The sequence below is a fragment of the Hypanus sabinus genome, chromosome 21 (assembly GCF_030144855.1).
Source record: "Hypanus sabinus isolate sHypSab1 chromosome 21, sHypSab1.hap1, whole genome shotgun sequence".
Taxonomy (NCBI): domain Eukaryota; kingdom Metazoa; phylum Chordata; class Chondrichthyes; order Myliobatiformes; family Dasyatidae; genus Hypanus; species Hypanus sabinus.
In genome coordinates this window covers 63,612,867-63,635,981 of record NC_082726.1, presented here as the reverse complement: position 1 = coordinate 63,635,981, position 23,115 = coordinate 63,612,867, and the positions used below count along the sequence as shown (strand labels likewise).

The 23,115-nt window shown below is 44.7% G+C and overlaps 1 protein-coding gene and 1 long non-coding RNA gene across 3 annotated transcripts; both read right to left on the bottom strand.

Annotated features, from left to right (window-relative positions):
• Positions 1-16,373: 16,373 nt before the first annotated feature.
• LOC132379130 (peptidyl-prolyl cis-trans isomerase-like) lies at positions 16,374-18,552 on the bottom strand. The gene is made up of 4 exons (XM_059946740.1): positions 18,086-18,552; positions 17,902-17,998; positions 16,634-16,709; positions 16,374-16,551 (listed from the first exon to the last, which is right to left on the bottom strand). The coding sequence occupies exons 1-4, from the start codon at positions 18,206-18,208 to the stop codon at positions 16,416-16,418; spliced, it is 432 nt and encodes a 143-aa protein (XP_059802723.1). The 5' UTR covers positions 18,209-18,552; the 3' UTR covers positions 16,374-16,415.
• Positions 18,553-19,715: 1,163 nt separating this feature from the next.
• LOC132379131 (uncharacterized) lies at positions 19,716-22,262 on the bottom strand. 2 transcript variants are annotated; one of them, XR_009507306.1, is made up of 3 exons: positions 22,070-22,262; positions 20,988-21,114; positions 19,716-19,746 (listed from the first exon to the last, which is right to left on the bottom strand). It is a non-coding gene; the product is annotated as an uncharacterized LOC132379131 (long non-coding RNA). The 2 variants fall into 2 exon arrangements; XR_009507307.1 differs by lacking the exon at positions 22,070-22,262 and adding an exon at positions 21,674-22,063.
• Between the last annotated feature and the right edge of the window lie 853 nt (positions 22,263-23,115).

Sequence of the window (23,115 nt, the reverse complement as noted above, 5' to 3'; positions counted from 1 at the left end):
GTCCTTGAAGTGAGATCATTTGTTGTGGGAACATTTCAATGTCGGAGCAAGGGTGTGTAGCTATCCCCTTTGTTCAAGAGCCTGATGGTTGAGGGGTAGTAACTGTTCTTGAACCTGGCGTACAAGTTAGTGATAACAAACATAATTCTGAAAGTCTGTACTTCACTCAGTGCAGAACTCCCTCAGCAATGAACTAGACTCCCAGCCTTGACTAAAGCTTGGGTTTTCCAAGCAGAGCTACCTCCTGTGTGAGAGACAGGATCTGCCAGACGAGCCACAGGTGCCACTGTTATTGACTTCCAAATAGTGGCAACAACACAGCTCTGTTGTTGGAAATGTTTCTTGGTCTCTGATGGGAATGTTTGCATGAAGATCACCGACCTTATTTACCAGGCTGTGTGCTTTCACAAACATGCATCCCAAAATGTTGAATCATTAAAAACAAATACTGCAACAAGGAAATTAAGCTAAAACTTCATGAAACACAGGTTATGTAAAGCTGGAGAATTCTGTTCAGCTCCGGACTGCAATTGACTGGAAGACATGAAATCTTGGAATACTTCAGAATCAGATTTATTATCACTGAATTACATGATGTGTTGTGTTGTGGCAGGAGTACAGTGCAGACATAAAATACTACAAATTATAAAAAGTAAATAAATAGTGTAACAGAAAGGAATCATGAGGTAGAATGGCACCAACAATGACTTCTCTAACTTTTTTACCATTCTCCCTTCCTTCTTTTTCCTTTCCCCACTCTGGTTCCCCTCTTAGCTCTTCTCTTCTCATCACCTCTCTATCACCTCCCCATGGGGTCCCTCCTCATTCCCTTTTTACCACAGTCCTCTCTCCTCTCCTTTCAGATTCCGTTGTCTTCAGTCCTTCACCTTTTCCACCTCTAAGCCTCTTACTTCAACCCCTCTCTTCACCTGGCTTCACCTATCACCTCTGGCTTGTCCTCCTTCTCCTTCCCACACTAACTTGTTCTGGCTACTTCCCATACTTTTCCAGTCCTGTTGAAGGGTCTCAACCCAAAAGATCAACTGTTTATTTCCCCTCCAGAGATGCTGCCTGACCTGCTGAGTTCTCTAGCATTTTGCGTGTGTTGCCTTGCATTACAAAAAGTTGACTTCATTTAAAAACAATTATTGAAACAAGGAAGTTACGCTTATTTTTTATATATTGTAGGTTATATAAAATGGGAGGAGTCTGCTCAGTTCTGGGCTTTGTACTTGATTGGCAGACATCAAATCATGGGATCTTTCAAAATCAGATTCAGATTTATTAAAACCATGAGACACAGGAGCAGAATTAGGCCATTTAGCCCCCCCAAGTCTACTCTGCCATTCAATCATGGCTGATCGTTTTCCCCCCTCCTCAGCCCCACTCTCCGGCCTTCTCCCTGAATCCTTTGATGCTGTGTCCAATCAATCTCTGCATTAAATACACCCAATGACCAGGCCTCCACAGCTGCCTTTGGTAACAAATTCCACAAATTCACCACCCTTTGGCTAAAGAAATGTTTCTGCATCTCTGCATTAAAGGGACACCCCTCTATCCTGTGGCTGTGCCCTCTTGTCCTAGACACTATGGGAAACATCCTTTACTCATCTACAATGTCTAGGCCTTTCAACATTCAAAAGGTTTCAATGAAATTCACTCTCATCCTTCTAAATTCCAGCGAGTACAGACCCAGAGCCATGAAACGTTCCTTGTATGATATCCCTTTCATTCCCAGAATCATCTGTGTGAATCCCTTCTGTACCCTTTCCAATGCCAGCACATCTTTTCTCTGATGAGGAGCCCAAAACTGTTCACAATACTCAAGGTGAGGCCTCACCAATGCCTTACTAAGACTCAGCATCACATCCCTGCTCTTGTATTCTAGACCTCTTGAAGTAAATGCTAACATTTCATTTGCCTTCCTCACCATTGACTCAACCTGCAAGTTAACCTTTAGGGTGTTCTACACAAGAATACCCAAGTCCCTCTGCATCTCATATTTTTGGATTTTCTCCCCATTTAGAAAATAGTTTGCACACTTATTTCTTCTACCAAAGTGCATGACTGTGCATTTTCCAAAATTGTATTTCATTTGCCAATTTCTTGCCCATTCTCCTAATCTGTCTAAGTCACTCTGCAGCCTTCCTGTTTCCTCAACACTACTGGCCCCTCCACCAATCTTCGTATCATCTGCAACTTGGCATCAAAGCCATCTAATTCATCTAGATCATTGATATACGGCATTAAAAGAAGCGGTCCCAACACCAGCAGCTGCAGAACACCACTAGTCACTGACCGCCAACCAGAAAAGGATAATTTTATTCCCACTTCCCACCAATCACCCAATGCTCTACCCATGCCAGTAACTTTCCTGTAATTCCATGGGCTCTTAACTTGTTGAGCATCCCCATATGTGGCACCTTGTCAAAGGTCTTTGGAAAATCCAAATATACAACATCCAGTGCATCTCCTTTATCTATCCTACTTGTAATCCCCTCAAAGAATTCCAAGAAGTTTGTCAGGCAAGATTTTCCCTTAAGGAAACCATGCTGATTTTGTCCTATCTTATCCTGAGTCACCAAATACTCTATAACCACATCCTCAACAATTGACTCCAACACCTTCCCAACCACTAGGGTCAGGCTTACTGGTCTATAATTTCCTTTCTGTTGCCTCCCTCCTTTCTTAAAGAGTGGACTGACATTTGCAATTTCCAGTCCTCTGGCTCCATGCCAGAGTCCAATGATTTTTGAAAGATCATTACTAATATCTCCATAATTTCTACTGCTTCAAAACCCTTGGGTGCAGTTCATCTGGTCCAGGTGACTTATATACCTTCAGATCTTTCAGCTTTTTGAGCACCTTCTCCTTTGTAATAGTAACTGCACTTAATAGTATAAAAAAGGAATAATGAGAAAGTATTCAATGTCCCATGGACCATTCAGTTATCTGATGGTGGAAGGGAAAAACCTGAATCACCAAGTGTAGGTTTTTAGGCTCTACTGCCTCCTCCCTGATGGCACCAGATAGTGAGGGTTTTTTAATGATGTATGTCATCTTCTTGAGGCACTGTCTCTTGAAGAGGTCCTCGATGGTTAGAGTTGATGGAGCTGAATGAATCTACAGCCCTCGTACCCCTTTCCTTCTCTCCCACCATCATGACCTGCTCATCACCTCCCTCAGTTCACCATTTCCTTTGTTTAATCCCTCTGTCCTTTCCAATCAAATTGTTTCTGCTCCTATCAGATTGCTTCTTTTTCAGCCATTTACCTCTTCCACCAACCACCTCCCTGCTTATTTCTTCCCCCTCACCATGTTCCAACTGTCATAATCTCCCTGGCTTGTATTTCCCCTCTCCCTACCCTCTTATTCTTACCCCTTCCTTTCCAGTTCTGATGAACGTCTCAGCCCAGATAGATGAGTCTCAACCATTCCATAGATGCTGCCTGACCCGTTGAGTTCCTCCAGCACTTGTGCATGTTGTTCAAGATTTCCAGCATCTGCAGATTGTCCAGAACCCTCTGCAGCCGCTTATGATCCTGCACATTGGAGGCTCCGTACTGGGCAGTGATGTAACCAGTCAGAAGGCTCTCCACTGTAAATGGGGGGGGGGGGGGGGGTTGGGTTGGGGGAGGGGGAGAACAAGCACATAAAATGACCACTTCTACACTGTAACCTTCCACGGTGGCTTAGGCAAAAGTGCCAGACTTGAGACTTTTTTATATATAGACTTGATTTATCATGGCCATGCTGCATGAAAGAGTGGATGAAGGTTCAGTGTTAATATTCACGGACAACTGGATAAATATCTAAGGAAGATGTTTTTTGGGCAATGGGGAAAGAACAGGATGGTTTTCTCAGGAGCCAGCACCAGGAGAAGGCACCGAATCACCGTATCTGCGCGTGCAGGGTCAGAGAAGTGTGGAAACGGGCCGTTCGGGCCCATGCTGACCACGATATAGAATATGGAACACAAAACATCTCAGCAACAGGCCCTTCGGCCCACGGTGTTGTACCAGACAGAACAAACCAGTAATTAAACGCCGGACTAAGCTATTCAGGGTGTATGGTAGTTCAGGGAGGGGGAGCAGCTCGATGGGGCGCGCACGTCGCGCTTCCTTTGGAGTGGCTCGTCCACCACTGGTCTTCACTTGGCACTCAGCTCTCTCCGGTGCCTCCAAGCAGCGGTTCGTTAGCAGCGGCAGCCACACCCTGCTCGACCGCTCGGACGAGCGAACTGAAGCAGGTGAAGGCAACTCTCGGTGCATTTGGGCTTGCCTGCCCGAGCTGGCAAAGACTGGACCAGGTAGACTGCGCAGAGGTAACCAGCAGTCTGGCTTAGCGGGCAGGAAGGCAGACACGGCAAGGCAGTGTGGAGGGCTTAGAGCATGACGAGGCACTAAGGACGTCATGGTAAATCCCAGCATCCGACTGCATCCCCAGCTGTCGGGCCACTGGATACAGATGGTCTCAAGCGAATCAGTGAGGTCGACAATGCAAAGCTCTTCTCACTTTAAAGTAATTCTTTGGTAAGTCATTCATCCCAAACCAAAGTAACCCCGGTGCGTGGCGACAGGCTCGTGCCGATGCGGAAGGTGCGGGTACACCGGGAGCAGGAGCAGTAACCCTGTACGCTGGTGGCCCAGGCATGGAGCCCAGTACCTTTCGGCAGCCACCTGGTCGAGTCAGGAATGCACTGCCCGCCTCCGTGGTATGAGGAGGGCGCTAGAAAAAAGTGCAAAAAACGCTGCATGATGCATTCTTTCTTTGACCAGTTTGCTACAGCTGGCGGGGACCCTACCACAGCAGTCGGAATACATCAAAGGGAAAAACAAGGATTATTCCTCTCACTCTCGATGCGAAGAATGTGCGCGCAGAAGCGATGCCGACAGAGCTCAGAGGAGAACCGTTCTGATAGGAAGTTCGCCCGATATAACATCGATATGACAGTCTGGGTCGGTATGATTTGGGGTTCAACCAAACAGGAACGTCGAGATGTTCAGATTAAAGCAAACTCGATTTGAGCGAATGCTGCGTGAGTACTGCTGTCGGCTAGAGGGAAACGCCAGGACTTTCTGCTGATCCAGGCGTTAAGCAACACGGACACAGAGTTCTCTAGTCTGGCCAAGGTATCTACCCGACCCAGCTGGCCAAAGTCCTCCACAGTCCCGACCTTTTTGATCATTCTGATCAATTCAGCTCCTGGGGAAAAGAGGGTTCACATGAAGGGCGGAAGGGACGCATGGCCAGACGGGCTTCCTCATCATACTCCGGATCGCTGGTCTGTCTCTTGTCCGGTAACTCGGATCCCCGGGTTAACTGGGGAAAGATACCATTCCCGAAGGGGTGCGCGGAGCAAGAGTTCAGGAGGGGCACTGCAGGGTAACCTAACGGTTACCAAGAACCAGATTAGGTCGTAAAGAGCAATCGTTGCCTCCCCCCCGGGCCGTCACCCTCCTTTTGGGTTGTAGTCATGGAATCCCTCACCCACATTCCGAATTTGTTCTACGTTTCTCTGTATGTAGTCAGCTAGATGGGTGACATTCTCAGATTCATCTGGGATGTAGGTGCAACACTCTTATAACCATATAACCATAACCATATAACAATCACAGCACGGAAACAGGCCATCTCGGCCCTCCTAGTCCGTGCCAAACTCTTAATCTCACCTAGTCCCACCTACCCGCACTCAGCCCATAACCCTCCACTCCTTTCCTGTCCATATACCTATCCAATTTTACCTTAAATGACACAACTGAACTGGCCTCTACTACTTCTACAGGAAGCTCATTCCACACAGCTATCACTCACTGAGTAAAGAAATACCCCCTCGTGTTTCCCTTAAACTTCTGCCCCCTAACTCTCAAATCATGTCCTCTCATTTGAATCTCCCCTACTCTCAATGGAAACAGCCTATTCACATCAACTCTATCTATCCCTCTCAAAATTTTAAATACCTCGATCAAATCCCCCCTCAACCTTCTACGCTCCAATGAATAGAGACCTAACTTGTTCAACCTTTCTCTGTAACTTAAGTGCTGAAACCCAGGTAACATCCTAGTAAATCGTCTCTGCACTCTCTCTAATTTATTGATATCTTTCCTATAATTCGGTGACCAGAACTGCACACAATATTCTAAATTTGGCCTTACCAATGCCTTGTACAATTTTAACATTACATCCCAACTCCTATACTCAATCCTCTGATTTATAAAGGCCAGCATACCAAAAGCCTTCTTCACCACCCTACCTACATGAGACTCCACCTTCAGGGAACTATGCACTGTTATTCCTAGATCTCTCTGTTCCTCTGCATTCCTCAATGCCCTACCATTTACTCTGTATGTTCTATTTGGATTATTCCTGCCAAAATGTAGAACCTCACACTTCTCAGCATTAAACTCCATCTGCCAACGTTCAGCCCATTCTTCTAACCGGCATAAATCTCCCTGCAAGCTTTGAAAACCCACCTCATTATCCACAACACCTCCTACCTTAGTATCATCGGCATACTTACTAATCCAATTTACCACCCCATCATCCAGGTCATTTATGTATATTACAAACAACATTGGGCCCAAAACAGATCCCTGAGGCACCCCGCTAGTCACCGGCCTCCATCCCTATAAACAATTATCCGCCACTACCCTCTGGCATCTCCCATCTAGCCACTGTTGAATCCATTTTATTACTCCAGCATTAATACCTAATGACTGAACCTTCTTAACTAACCTTCCATGTGGAACTTTGTCAAAGGTTTTGCTGAAGTCCATATAGACTACATCCACTGCCTTACCCTCGTCAACATTCCTCGTAACTTCTTCAAAAAATTCAATAAGGTTTGTCAAACATGACCTTCCACGCACAAATCCATGCTGGCTACTCCTAATCAGATCCTGTCTATCCAGATAATTATTAATACTATCTCTAAGAATACTTTCCATTAATTTACCCACCACTGATGTCAAACTGACAGGTCTATAATTGCTAGGCTTACTTCTAGAACCCTTTTTAAACAATGGAACCACATGAGCAATATGCCAATCCTCCAGCACAATCCCCGTTTCTAATGACATCTTAAAGATCTCCGTCAGAGCTCCTGCTATCTCTACACAAACTTCCCTCAAGATCCTGGGGAATATCCTGTCAGGACCCGGAGATTTATCCACTTTTAAATTTCTTTAAAGTGCCAGTACTTCCACCTCTTTAATTGTTATAGGTTCCATAACTTTCTTACTTGTTTCCCACACCTTACACAATTCAATATCCTTCTCTTTAGTGAATACCGAAGAAGAAATCGTTCAAAATCTCTCCCATCTCCCTCGGCTCCACACATAGCTGACCACTCTGATTCTCTAAGGGGCCAATTTTATCTCTCTCTATCCTCTTGCTTTTAATATAACTGTAGAAACCTTTCGGATTTACTTTCACCTTATTTGCCAAACCAACCTCGTATCTTCTTTTAGCTTTTCTAATCTCTTTTTTAAGATTCCTTTTACATTCTTTATATTCCTCGAGCAAATCCTTTACTCCATGCTGCCTATATCTATTGTAGACATCCCTCTTTTTCCGAACCAAATTTCTAATATCCCTTGAAAACCATGGTGCTTTCAAACCTTTAACCTTTCCTTTCAACCTAACAGGAACATAAATATTCTGTACCGTCATAATTTCACCCTTAAATGACCTCCATTTCTCTATTACATCCTTCCCATAAAACAACTTGACCCAATCCACTCTCTCTAAATCCCTTCGCATCTCCTCAAAGTTAGCCTTTCTCCAATCAAAAATCTCAACTCTAGGTCCTGTCCTGTCCTGTCCTTCTCCATAATTATACTGAAGCTAATGCTATTGTGATCACTGGACCCGAAGTGCTCCCCAACACATACATCTGTCAGCTGACCTATCGCATTCCCTAACAGGAGATCCAACACTGCCCCATCTCTAGTCGGTACTTCTATGTATTGTTGCAAAAAACTATCCTGCACACATTTCACAAACTCTAAACCATCCAGCCCTTTTACAGAATGAGCTTCCCAGTCTACATATGGAAAATTAAAATCTCCCACAATCACCACCTTGTGTTTACTACAAATATCTGCTATCTCCTTACACATTTGCTCTTCCAACTCACGCTCCCCATTAGGTGGCCTATAATACACTCCTATCAGTGTTACTACACCTTTCCCATTCCTCAATTCCACCCAAATAGCCTCCCTAGAGGAGCTCTCTGATCTATCCTTCCAAAGCACCGCCATAAGATTTTCTCAGACAAGCAATGCAACACCTCCTCCTCTGGCCCCTCCTACTCTATCACACCTGAAGCAACTAAATCCAGGAATATTTAGTTGCCAATCACACCCTTCCTGCAACTCTTGCCCTAAAATCATGCAAACTCCTCTCTTTTTGGCCGGTATGAAGTCCAAGACCACCCTATTCTGCAAACTACTTCAGCTGTGACAGCTTCTATTTCCTTCTGGTTTCTTTCCAAAGCTAGCATATTCATAGGTCACACCCATAAAATTTTTATGTGGTAAGAGTGCTATGATCTCCTGTTCCCTGTCCCCCTCCCCTCAATGTTCCCTTCAGTCCTGTCAATATTATGAATGGTCTGAGTCAGAGTGGTGAGTTAAGTAGGTAGGAGCACTAGGTGTTTTCCTTGCAATTTTTTTCCTGGAGGAATGAAGAGCACTTCTGTAGGGTTAGTACTTTGCTCTGGGTGCCAGATGTGGGAATCCCAGGAATCTTCCAGTCTCCCAGATGGCCACATCTGCACCAGGTACACCAGGTGCAGCTCCTGAGAGACCACGTTAGGGATCTGGAGCTGTGGCTTGATGACCTACTGCTTGTTAGGGAAAGTGAGCAGGAGATGGATAGGAGCTAGAGGGAGTTAGTCACCCCGAGTCTGCAGGAGTTACACAAGTAGGTGTCTGTCAGGGAAGGGAAGGGAAGAGCTCAAATAGTAGAGAGCAGCCCTGTGGCCATCCCCTCTCAGTAATCATTATCTCATTTTGATTGCTGTGGGGGGGGGGGGGTGACCTGACAGAGGACAACCATGACGATCGGGTCTCTGGCACTGAGCCTGGTTCCGTGGTGCAGAAGGGAGAGAAAAAGATGAGGAATGTGTAGCCATAGGGAATTTCATAGTGAGGGGAACAGACAGGAGGTTCTGCCAGCCTGATAGAGATACCCGCATGGTGTGTTGCCTCCCAGGTGCCAGGGTACGGGTTGTCTCGGATCGGGTGCAGAGTATTCTGAAGGGAGAGGGTGAACAGCCAGAAGTCTTGGTACACATTGGTACCAATGACATAGGTAGGAAAAGGGAAGAGGTCCTGAAGAGAGATTTCAGGGATTTGGGTAGGAAGCAGATAAGCAGGGCCTCCGGGGCAGTAATGTCAGGATTGCTGCCTGTGCCACGTGCTAACCAGCACAAGAATAGCATGATCTGGCATATTAATGCGTGGCTGAGAGTCTGGTGTAGGGGCAGGGCTTTGGGTTCCTGGATCATTGGGGCCATTTCTGGGGGAGGTACAACCCGCACCTGAACCCAAAGGGGTCCAATATCCCAGCAGGCAGGGTTACTAGAGCTGTGAGGGAGGGTTTAAATTAATTTGGCAGGGGGATGGGAACTGGTGTGATAGGGTTGAGGAAGGGGAAAACAAAAATAAATCAAAGATTGCGTGCAACAGAGATGATAGAAAGGACAGGCAGGAGATGAGGCATAATCACAGCCAGTGGGATGATTTACAATAGAAAGCAACAAATACTGGACTTAACGTGTTAGTTGTATTTGAATGCACACAGCATAAGAAATAAAATGGATGATCTTGAAATTCAGCTGCAGATTGGCAGGTATGGCATGGTGGCCATCTCTGAAACCTGGCTAAAGGATGGCTGCCATTGGGAGCTGAACGTCCAGGGATATACGGTGTATCAGAAATATAGATTAGCAGGCAGAGGTGGTAGTGTGGCCCTGTGTATAAGAAATAATATTAAACCATTAGAAAGGAATGACATAGGATTGGAAGGTGTAGAGTCAGTATGGGTTGTGTTAAGAAATAGCAAAGGTAAAAGGACCCTAATGGCAGTTGTCTGCCAGCCTCCAAACAGCAGCCGGGATGTGGATTGCAAATTACATCAGAAGATAGAAACGGCATGTCAGATGGGCAATATCATGATAATCGTTGGGGATTTTAACATGAAAGTAGATTGGGAAAACCAGGCCAGTACTGGACCTCAAGAGAGAGAATTTGTAGAATGTCTAAATGTTTTAGAACAGCTTGTTGTTGAGCCCACTGGGGGATCAGCTGTGCTGGGTTGGGTGTTGTCCAATGATCCAGAGGTGATAAGAGAGTATAAGGTTAAGGGACCCTTAGGGAACTTCGATCACAATATGATCGAGTTCACTTTGAAATTTGAGAAGGAGAAATTAAATTCCGACGTGTTGGTAGTTCAGTGGAGTAAAGGAAATTGCAATGGGGAACTGGCCAAAGTTGACTGGAAAGGAACTAGCATGAAGGACAGCAGACCAGTAATGGCTGAAATTTCTGTGCAAAATGAGGGAAGTACAAGACAGATATATTCCAAATAAGAAGAAATTTTCGAATGGAAGAAGGACACTACCGTGGCTGACAAATGAAGTCAGAGCCAAAGTAAAAGCAAAGAGAGGGCATACAAAGAAGCCAGAGCCAGTGGGAAGAAAGACGATTGGGAAGCTTTTAAATTCTTGCAGAAGGAAACTAAGAAGGTCATTAGGAAGGAAAAGATGACTTATGAAAGGAAGCTGGCGACCAATATCAAAGAAGACACTAAAAGCTTTTTTAAGTGTATAAAGAGAGCTGAAGGTAGATATAGGACCAATACAAAATGACGCTGGAGATATTGTAATGAGAGACACAGAGATGGCAGAGGAATAGAATGCGTATTTTGCATCAGCTTTCACAGTGGAAAGCATCTGGATTATATCGGACATTCAAGAGTGTTGGGGAAGTGAAGTAGGTGCAGTGAAAATTGCGACTGAAAAGGTGCTCAGGAGGCTTAATGGTCTGAGGGTGGATAAATCTCCCAGACCTGATGGAATGCACCCTAGGGTTCTGAAGGAAGTAGCTGGAGAGATGGCGGAAGCATTAACAGTGATCTTTCAAGAATTGATAGATTCTGGCATTGTTCCAGATGACTGGAAACTTGCAAATACACTATTTAGGAAGGGTGGGAGGCACCAGAAAGGAAACTATAGATTTGTTAGCCTGACATCAGTAGATGTGGCATACTTGGATTCTCAGAAGGCCTTTGACAAGGTGCCGAATATGAGGCTGCTTAGCAAGGTAAGAGTCCATGGAATTACAGGGGAGTTACTAGCATGGCTAATCGGCAGAAGGCAGAGAGTGGGAATAAAGGGATCCTATTCTGCCTGGCTGCCGGTTACCAGTGGAGTTCCACTGGGGTTGGTGTTGGAACTGTTGTTTTTTATGGTGTATGCCAATGATTTGGACTATGGGATTAATGGATTTGTGGCTAAATTTGCCAATGATGCAAAGATAGGTGGAGGAGTGGGAAGTGTTGAGGTAACAGAGAGCCTACAGAAAGACTTAGATAGTTTAGCGGAATGGGCAAAGAAGTGGCAAACGAAATATAATGTTGGAAAGTCATGCACTTTGGTGGAAGAAATAAATGGGCAGACTATTATTTAGATGAGGAGAGAATTCAAAATGCAGAGATCAAAAGGACTTGGGAATCCTTGAGCAGGATACCCTAAAAGGTTAAACCTCCAGGTTAAGTTGGTGGTGCAGAAGGCTATTGCAATGTTGGCATTCATTTCTAAAGCTATAGAATTTAAGAGCAGGGATGTGATGTTGAGGAACTCGTGAGACCACTCTTGGAGTATTGTGTTGTTACGTACCTCGTAACTGGGTCACTTACCAGCAAAGATAGAGAAGTCCGTTGAAGTCTGATGGTACTATTTTTAACAGTATTTATTGATAAAAATACACAAAAATAATATCAATGCAAACATACAGATAATATACGTCGCCAATACTAAATCTAAAAGCGCGGGTATAATATTAATCAATAAGAAATAGCTCTGTCGTTGTCTAGGGGTTAATGTATTGTCTGATGGAAATATAAAAGTCACTCAAGTTCATTCAAGCTGCAGCTTTATGGTTGGAGAGACAGACAGAGGTTTAACTTGCCCATTCCTTTTATGATGTCAATCCTTCGAGAGTCGTTGGGGAACTGATTTCCCCTTTGTGTTCAGCTAAAGCCGTGCTTCCGTGGTAAAGACACACCGATTCTGAGACAAATGGAAAAAGACGCACGTGGGCTTTTCCACCGGCTTTCGCTATTACGCTGTTACAGGAGTTCTAGCATTTTTTCTGGTGCGTCTGAAGAGGCTGTTCCCCAGACCCTCTTTTATCCTGACTCACAGGGTCTCAGATGTCAATCAGGTTGGGATGATGCAATCCCTCCACCAACCCCCTCGGTTCATTGCCTGGGGGCTTCGATGAATTGTACAGTATTCAATACACAATTCCGTCTCCAAGAGTTAATAGCCGTTATCAATGGTTCCGCCTTTTGGAGGCCAGGACACATTCCAAACTCTTTGTGGATTCTGCATGTCTTTCTCTCATTTCCTGGGTCTCCTGACCTGACTTAAGAGTGATCTTGCGATTCTCAAAAAGGAGGGGGCAAGGGCGTAACAGTATGCAGTTTTAGGCTCCTTATTTTAGAAAGGATATACTGCTACCTACCCCGTAACTAGGTCACTTACCAGCAAAGAAAGAGAGGTCCGTTGAAGTCTGATGGTACTATTTTTAAAAGTCTTTATTTATAAAGGAGCACAAAAATAAGATTAATACAAACATTCAGATAATATACGTCATCACTACTCAATCTAAAAGCGCGGGTCTAATAATAACCATAAATAAGAAACAGCTCAATCGTTTGTCTAGGGGATAATATATTGTCCGATGGAAATATAAAAGTCACTCAGTTCCTGCAGGCTTCAGCCTTTGGGGACCGCTGGGTTTTCACTTGTTGGAGAGAGAGAGATTTGTGAGAAAAGAAACTTGCCCGGGTCTTTTATGAAGCAAATCCGTTGAATCAGGGGAGCAGGCTTCCCCGTTGTTAGCTGAAAACTGTTTTCCATGGTTCCAGCCACCGATTCCAGCCACGGAATCGAATGCACGTGGTTTCCTTCAAATGGCTTCCCGCTACTACGGGATCGTTAGCGTTTCTTCTGATGCATCTGAAGGGGTTGTTCTTCCCAGACCCTCTTTTTTACCTCCTCACGGGGTCTCAGATGTCAATCAGGTTGGGATGATGCAATCTCTCTCTCAAACAGCCCACTTTGCCCGCGGGCTTGCACATAGCATAGTCCCCAATCCACAAACGTGGTCTCCAGGAGACAATGGTCGATGTCGTGTTAATTTGCATCACCGGGGAACGAGGCATCCGGCACATCTCTCTACCATTTCCTGGGTCTACTGACCCCCCCTCAACTAGTGCTCTTGCGATTCTCACAAAGGAGGGGGCTGCGGACATAACAATACAAACATTGGAGAGGGCTCAGAGAAGATTCACGAGAATGATTCCAGAAATGAAAGGTTTACAGTATGAAGAACCTGGTAGCTCTTGGACTGTATTCCCTGGAGTTCAGGAGAATGAGGAGGAATCTCATAGAAACATTCTGAATGTTAAAAGGCCTGAACAGATCATATATGACAAAGTTATTTCCCATGGTAGGGGAGTCTAGGATAAAATGATACGAATTCAGGATTGAAGGATGCCCATTTAGAACAGAGATGTGGAGAAATTACTTTAGTCAGAGGGTGGTAAATCTGTGGAATTTATTGTCACAAGCGGCTGTGGAGGCCAAGTCATTGGATATATTTAAGGCAGGGATAGATAGGTTCTTGATTAGCCAGGGCATCAAAGGGTATGGGGAGAAGACAGGAAAAGTGAGAGGGATAATGTATCAGTCATGGTGGAATGGCAGAGCAGAAATGATGGGTTGAATGGCTTACTTCTGCTCCTACAGTGCCATGCAAAAGTTTGGGTACCCCTGGTCAAAATTTCTGTTACTGTGAATAGCTAAGTGAGTAAAAGATGACCTGATTTCCAAAAGGCATAAAGTTAAAGATGACACATTTCTTTAATATTTTAAGTAAGAAAACATTTTTATTTCCATCTTTTACCGTTCCAAAATAACAAAAAAGGAAAAGGGCCCAAAGCAAAAGTTTGGGCACCCTGTATGGCAGTACTTAGTAACACCCCCTTTGGCAAGTATCACAGCTTGTAAACACTTTCTACAGCCAGCTAAGAGTCTTTCAATTGCTATTTGGGGGATTTTCACCCATCCTTCCTCGCAAAAGGCTTCTAGTTCTGTGAGATTCTTGGGCCGTCTTGCATGCACTGCTCTTTTGAGGTCTATCCACAGATTCTCGATGATGTTTATGTCAGGGGACTGTGAGGACCAGGGCAAAACCTTCAGCTTGTGCCTCTTGAGGTAGTCCATTGTGGATTTTGAGGTGTGTTTAGGATCATTATCCTGTTGTAGAAGCCATTCTCTTTACATTTTCAGCTTTTTTACAGATGGTGTGATGTTTGCTTCCAGAATTTGCTGGAATTTAATTCATTCCTCCCTCTACCAGTGAAATGTTTCCCATGCCACTGGCTGCAACACAAGCCCAAAGCATGATCAATCCACCCTCGTGCTTAACAATTGGAGAGCTGTCCTTTTCGTGAAATTCAGCACCTTTTTTCCAATCATACCTTTGCTCATTGCGGCCAAGAAGTTCTATTTAATTTCATCAGTCCACAGAACTTGTTTCCAAAATGCATCAGGCTTATTTAGATGTTCCTTTGAACCTTTTGAATAGAACTTTTTGGCAATGATTATGCAAGATATTTTGGCGGCCCTTGCATAGTTCCAATCCACTCTGTGACTGCTTTTTTTGCAGTATATTTATATTTTCATATAGTTCTTCAGGTATATGAATGCAAAGAAAACATTAAATTAAAATGTGATCAAGGATACATTCTCGATAACCATTACCCAAATACCACTCAGTTGGTCCGGCCTTCAGCTTACTAATCACCAATGAGCACACAATATTGGGCCCTGTCGATCAGTCCCCACCCTCCATTGTGAATGACAGCCCTGTCTCAGCAATCATCAATTGGTGAGTCGAGGTGCACGGCCCAGGTGTTAAATTTGCGGCTGAGTCCCCACAGCGGCTGCCCGACACACTAAGTTCCAATAGCTCTTGGTTTTATTATTTGCTTCAGATTCCCGTATCGGCTGGTCATAAAAATTCACAACGCACCCTGACACCTTACATTTCATGATGTCGCAGTGCTCTGCCCCATGATTGACATCATGCCTCCCAAATGGCGTCACGCTTTATAGTGACTGATGTCAGTCGTCGCCCTGCCCTGATGAGCAGATGACAGCCACTTCGTATTTTACATTGGAGTTTGAATTAATTATACCTGTTCCCTCGGGGTCCCCTCATTGGATATAGGTGAGGAGTTTCATCAGGCCAAATTGGGCAGAAGTACAGGTACACTGTTGATAGCCAGACCCCCTGTGCAGAGGAATCTTGGGGTCCAAGTCTACAGTTCCCTGAACAGGCGCCACAAGTTCGTAGTGTGGTATAGAAGGCGTATGGTTCCCTGGCCTTTACTAATGATATTTTAAAAAATTAGCTGTATTGTCACGTGTACATCGAAACATAAAGTGAAATACGTTGTTGGTGTGAACAAGTCTGTTGCTCTGGATGCATTTGGCTACGTTGTAAACAATATCCTATTGAATTGCACTAGTAGCTGTTCCATGCAGTTTGCCACCCCAGAGTTTATACTTACTGTGTATACACATTTTGATTAAGTTAGTTAACTTTCTTCCAGATTTAGAAACATTTAAGTCAATTGTACATGGACCTTAGAAAAATAGAGGGTTAAGGGTAACCGCAGGTAATTTCTAAGTTAAGGACAAGTTCAGCACAGCTTTATGGGCCGAAGGGCCTGTATTGTGCTGTAAGGTTTCTATGTAACCCTAACTCGTAAGGTGTTGGAACATGGGAGTACCGAGAGGAAACCCATCTGGTTGGGGGGGTGGGGGCAATAATGTACAGATAGCAGCACAATGATTTTACAGCCGACGCTGAGGTAATGTGCTAGCCACGACCACCCAGTGCAATTAAAAGACCCACTATTCTTCTACTACAAACCAAAATATTGAATGTAACATTTTTCCTTCAGCCAGCACACCACATGAAATTGATAGAACAACCAGGATTGAATACTGGAAAGTCTCTGAGAAGGTACCCGAATGATTTGCCAAAAATTATGGACTTTAAAACTCAAAATTGATGTTCCAAGCAATCACACTTTATTTAAATTCAAATAATTCAGGACAACTGCCCACAATCAGTGATTGTAACCGTGGCCTTGGGATTTCCACTCACACTGCCATAATTGTCCATCTTCCTTACCACGTCCAAGCCTTCTAGCACTGATCCAAACACAACATGCTTCCCATCCAACCTGTAACATCAAGCAGGCAATATTATTTACTTCCAACATTCTCCGTAAAAAACAGAACAAAGTAAACAAGAACACCACCTACCAAGTATTCTTTGAGGTGCATATGAAGAACTGGGATCCATTTGTATTTGGTCCGGCATTGGCCATGGACAGGATGCCTGCAATGGGAAATGGCAGACAGGTGTTCAGATCTACAGCAATGACAAAGAAGGCAGCAGCTACATTTAACTAGGAGTTTGAGGGGATTTGTTATGTCACCAAAGACTGGCACATTTCAAGTGTGGAGAGCATTCTAACTGGTTGCCTCACCATCTGGTATGGAGAAGCCCCTGCACGGGATCAGAAAAAGCTCAACCAGTTCCATCACTGGAATTACCCATCCCACCATCAAGGATCTGATAGAGGTTTATACAATTACAAGAGGCAGAGTAGACTGGGAGCACTCCCCCCCCAACCCCCACCCCCCGCCAGGGTCGAAATGTCAGCACCAGAGGGCATTCATTGAAGGTGAGAGGGCCTAGGTTCAAAGGGGATGTGAGGGCTAAGTATTTAAAAGATGAGTGGTGGATGCCTGGTATGGGGGTAGAGGCAAATACATTAGAGGCTTTTAGGATATGTTTAGATATGCAACGAATGTGAGGAAGCTAGGGGGGATATGGATGTTGTGTAGGTAGGAGGGATTCATTTTTTTGAGGGGGTTTTGATTTGCTTTTCAGCTGGTTCGGCACAACTGTGGGTCAAAGGGCCTACTCCCATGTTGCACTGCTCAATGTTCCAAAACAAATTTTGTGATGTATTACAGCAATGCTGATGTTCTTAATGGGCACTGAGCAAAAACAGAGGGGAAATAGATGCCAACAATAAAGATGACAGGAACGCAAAGGAAAATCAAATGTAAAGTGACAAGTGATTCACCAAATCCCCTCCCCTGAAAAAGGTATACACGCGGTCCCCGGGTTATGAACGAGTCCTGTTCCTGAGTCCCACATTAAGTCGGATTTGTACGTAAGTCGGAACAAGTACATCCGGTATTATTTAGCATCAGTTCGTCAAATGTTTGTCTTAGGATATAGTATATACTTTACCTTTCTATGCATATAAAACACTTAAGAAACAAGGTGTTCGTAAGTTGGACGTTCTTAACTCGGGGACTATCTGTATTAATTTATGATTTTCAACACGTTTGTCCTTGTAAAGTACTGTGCTGCTGCAAAAAGCTCATTTTCATGGCATTTATACGCTGGGTGTGTAGGCCTGTGAAAATTAACTTGAGGTTGAATATGTTACTCCCTACATCACCACACCAACCTTGGAAAGCACCACTACAATCCAAGCAAACATCCCACTTACCTGCATCTGTGTGCTTCAGCTGAAAATTCTCATCTTTAAACTTCTCCCCATAGATGGACTTGCCTCCAGTGCCGTTATGCCTTGTGAAGTCACCACCCTAGAAGATTCAAAGTTGAATGCGTCATCATTGCAGCGGCTGGATCAAGATCAGAACGGGGAGACGTCCCTGAACATTGGTCCTCACCTGGCACATGAATTCAGGAATGATTCTGTGGAATGTTGAGCCTTTGTAACCGAAACCCTTCTCACCTGTGCATAACGCACGGAAGTTTTCTGCAACAAAGCCATTCACAGTAAGACTGCCCATCAAAACACAGATGCAATTGTACGAAGGTAATGAAAAAGACACACTTCCCTTTGGTGGTTAAGGAGGTATGGCTTCTTTGTTAGTTTGTGGCAACTAATACAGATGTACTGTTAAAATAACAAAACTGATTGCATCCTAGTCTGCTACAGCAATTTCAATGCACAGAAATATAAAAGGTTGTAGAAAGCAGAGCACTGGACATTGCAGGCACACCCTTCCACACTACTGGTAGTATCACTACCTCAAGGTGGCAGCACCCATCAAAAGTCCCCACAATCCAGGCCGTGCCATCTTTATTTTGAAATACAGTGCAGGATGGACCCTTCCAGCCCTCTGAGCCACCACTCAGCAACCACCATCGTCCCCCCACCCCCGATTTAATCCCAGTCTAATCGTGGGATAATTTACAATGGTCAATTAACCTACGAATCCATACATGTCTGGACTGCAGGAAGGAATTGGGAGCACCCAGAGGAAAGCCATGTGGTCACATGGGGGACATACAAACCCTTTATCAGCAGCGGGGGGGGGGGGGGGGGAATTGAATCCAAACCACACCACAACCCTAATCACTACAGTTCAGCAACACTATGACCACTTTGCACTTTGCACATTTTGTTTTAATTGCATTCCCTTTAAAAAAGTTACATCCAAGTTTTTGTGAATGCTGTTGATGTGATTTCTGTGTGTCTGTGTCTGATGCTGCTGCAAGTTCTCTCTCCAGCACTCGTTATTTGTGCATGTACAAACTATTTTTTCTTGTTGTTATTCCCCAAACAATACAGTATAACAACCATTTACATTGTATTAGGTATTATAAGTAAACTAGAAATGTATTAAAAGTACAGGCAGTCCCCAGGTTATGAATGAGTTCCATTCCTGAGTCCGTCTGTTAGTTGGATTTGCAGTCGGAACAGGTACATCTGGTATTATTTAGCGTCAGTTAGTCAAACGGTTTTCTTTGTGTATAGTACATACTTTGCCTTTCTATGCATATAAAACACTTCAGAAACATACGTATTTCAATAATTAAACCACTGCATTGCTCAGTAATAACTGTAGCTTTCATCTGGGCAGTGCCTTTCAAATGCTCCGTTGAAATTGGTCTGACGCTGACCGACTGTAGCCTAACACCTTTCCAATGACCAATGGCGTTTCACCTCTTTCCAATCGCTTTATTACTTCCACCTTGCTTTCAGTCGTGATCCTGATTATTTTCGTGAACAGAAACACGACAGATTCAGAGCTGAACCTCCAGGTCCTAATGTCCACCGCACTGAGCATGTTAAATAAAGTCCTGGGTTCCGCTGGTCCGAAAGACCACCGCACTGAGACAGGTTAATAAAGGACTTGAGCATCTGCAATGTTTGGTATCCGTAGGAGGTCTCAGAACCAATCTCCCGCGGATAAGAAGGGCCGACTGTAAGTGTGTTTGTGCATTTGATAATAAACTTGAATTTGGTACAAACTGTGATCTTCAATTCAATGGCTAGTTCCTGAGACTCACCTGCAGTCATTGGGACAACATCTGCTCTTAGCTGAAAGAGACAAAAGAGAGACAGCATGAGGTTATCAATTGTGTGTAATTAATCAAATAGTCCAGTTGGGTTCTACAACTCAATAAAAGGTTCAATGTACAAACAACCCTGAGACCCGTCTTCTGCAGACAGCCACAAAACAAAGATAGCCATGGAGGCTGTTCAAAGGAATATATCAACCGGCCCCATGCACAAAAATGAAACAACTGTGCAAATGGCAACAAAAACATCAAACCCCAGTGCAAAAAGATCACGCAAACAACAAGAATATCAAACCCACCCTCTGCCTTTGTGTGCAAATAAAGATACAGATTAGGTTGTCACATTGAGAACTAAAGTGAAAGGCCTCATTTTGTGTTAACGAGCAACATAGACCAAGGACGTAGAGCTTAGAGTAAGGGGACATTTGACAGGTATACAGAATTATGAGTTTAAATGCAAGCGGGCTGTTTCCACTGAGGCTGTGCTAGAAGTAATGGTCTAAAAGACTAGAAGTAATGGTCATGGTGAAAAGTGAAATATTCAGGGGAAATTCTTCACTCAGAACGAGTGGTGTGAGGGTGACACAGGATACCACCATAAGTGATGGATGCAAGCTCAATTTCACCATCTGAGAGAAATTAGGATAAATACATAGGCTGTAAGGCTATGCTCCAGGTCTGGGTCAATGGGCTAGCATGGAATAGATGGACCAAAGAGCCACAATTCATTACTCCATGTGCTAGGGCAAGCCCATGTGTGTCACCATGCTTCTGGTGCTAACACAGCATGCCCACAATTTATTAACCCTTACTAACCTGTTTATCTTGGGGCTCTGGGTGTGAACCAGAGCACCCAGAGGAAACCCACACAGAGACGGGCGCAGTAGACACAAGAGACTGCTAATGCTAAAAGCCTGGAGGAAGATATAGTTTACTGGAGGAATTCAGCAGGCAAACAGCATCCGTGTTCGTCCTGCTGCTCCGCAAGTGGATTCAGTTCCTATCTGCTTTATGTTAGGAGAAATGCAGAAAAAGCAAGTGCGAGTTCGAGAAAGCAGGAAAATGCTGTAAACTGGTAGATCCGGCTTTGATTATCTGTCGAGAATCAAAGGCACCTGAAGAAGCTTCTCCCCAAGTTGAAAGTAAATGTATTTCATGTAGAGACACAGCGCAAAACACGCCCTTATGGCCCATGAACCACATCGCCCGGCAACCCACCCATTTAACCTTAGCACAGGTGATGCACCATCAATAACTCACACTGAGACGTAAGGCGAGATATCGGCTTTTATTGTCTGGAAGAAGGAACCAGGAGTGAGTGTCTATCATACAAGGTCTTGGAGACTCAGGCCGAGCGTCAGGCCGCAGGTCTCCTTTATACAGGGGCCTGTGGGAGGAGCCACAGGAGCAGTCAGCAGGGGCGTGTCCCGACAGGCACATAGTTCACCACAACAGGACAACTTAAAATCATCAGTTAATGTCTTGATGGGGAGGGCGGAAAAACTCCTGACAGACGATGCGGGAATTGAACTCCGCCCGAGCTACCGCGGCATGTCACCATACTACCTCGAGCGAGAGGCTTCACAGTAGTGAATTTTAAAAAACGCAAAACACGAGGAAATCTGCAGATGCTGGAATTTCAAGCAACACACACAAAAAGTGTTACTACCCCGAGGTTCGTTTTCTTGCAGGCATTCACAGAAGAACTACAACAGAATTGATGAAAAACTACACACGAAGACTGACAAACAACCAAAACAAAAAAAAAACCCAAAAAGAACATTAAGAGTAGAGTCCTTGAGAAGGACTCCATGTGGAATCGGTTCAGTATTGGTGTGCAATTATCCACGGCGGTTCGGGAAGCGGCTCCTTAACCCAGTGGGGTGGGACCCACGGATCTCCTCCCCGATGGACTGACTGGACTCTCTCTCTCTACAGAAGCTAACCTGCACTTTAGGCTCCCCGTACCCGCGGCGGAGCCAGCGCCATCACGCCCGGAGGTCGCCGCAAATGAACGCCCAGCTCCGCCTCCCCCCGTCTCGGTCTGTCGGGGCTCAGCTTTGCTTCGGCACCCAATTCCTCCCGAAGCCACCGCGAAAACAAAACAGCGCTGATTCTGGAGGAAGGCTGTCGCCGATCTCCGTCTAATGTTCCACAAGCTGGCCCACACGTCCCAAAGCACACAATCGGATTTTTAAAAATCGCATTAACCACCCTCTTGCCGAAATATCAACTGCTTATAAAATCGGCCCCTGCAGCAAAATCCTGATCCCGCTTTCGATCCCATTCTAGGTGGCAGAAAATTCAGTAACAATTCATTTCATCTAAATTTTCAACTTTACATCTGCCGGAAGTAAATTCCTTGTATGTGCACGGGTACTTGGCGATTAAAGTCTGATTCTGATTCTGATAATCTGCAAAAACAGCCACAACTCTTATTTCAACTTGCGGTAACTCGTTTTAGCGGGTTTGGCTCCAATTGTGTGACATTTCCGGGTTTTTTTTTCAGACCTTAAGGTTTCACCGAATGCTCCCACTTTTTCTAGATAGTTTTCTGCAAATATAATTTGTTTCTGTTGATCTTATAGACAATAGGTGCAGGAGTGGGCCATTCACCCCTTCGAGCCAGCACCGCCATTCAATGTGATCGTGGCTGATCATCCACAATCAATCAGCACCCCGTTCCTGCCTTCTCCCCATATCCCTTGACTCCGCCATCTTTAAGAGCTCTCTCTAACTTTTTCTTGAAAGCATCCGGAGAATTGGGCCCCACTGCCTTCTGAGGCAGAGCATTCTATAGATCCACAACTCTCTGGGTGAAAAAGTTTTTCCTCAACTCTGTTCTAAGTGGCCTACCCCTTATTCTTAAACTGTGGCCTCTGGTTCTGGACTCCCCCAAATCGGGAACATATTTCCTGCCTCGAGCATGCCCAATCCCTTAATAATCTTATATGTCTCAATCAGATCCCCTCTCATCCTTCTAAATTCCAGTGTATACAAGCCCAGTCGCTGCAATCTTTCAACATATGACAGTCCCGCCATCCCGGGAATTAACGTCGTGAACCTACGCTGCACTCCCAATCTTCGCACAATGTTTTCTTTTATTTTCTTCCACTCTCCTCGAAAACGGTTCGGAGTTGTTCTTTTATTTGGGAACATTGTCCGTCCGTCACTTACCTCCATCACTATGCGACCCTGGGGTTTACCCCCAGTAGAGATGTCCATAAAGACTCTGGGGTTCTTGCTGGCCATGGTGCTGCGCTTCTGAGTCCGGAGAGAAATGCGGGCGGTAGGCCGTACGCTGACTTTGTCACTCCGTGACAATGCAGGAAGTATTGGGCTGAGCCGAGAAACATTTTAGCTACTTCCTTGCTCTAGGGCTGTATTC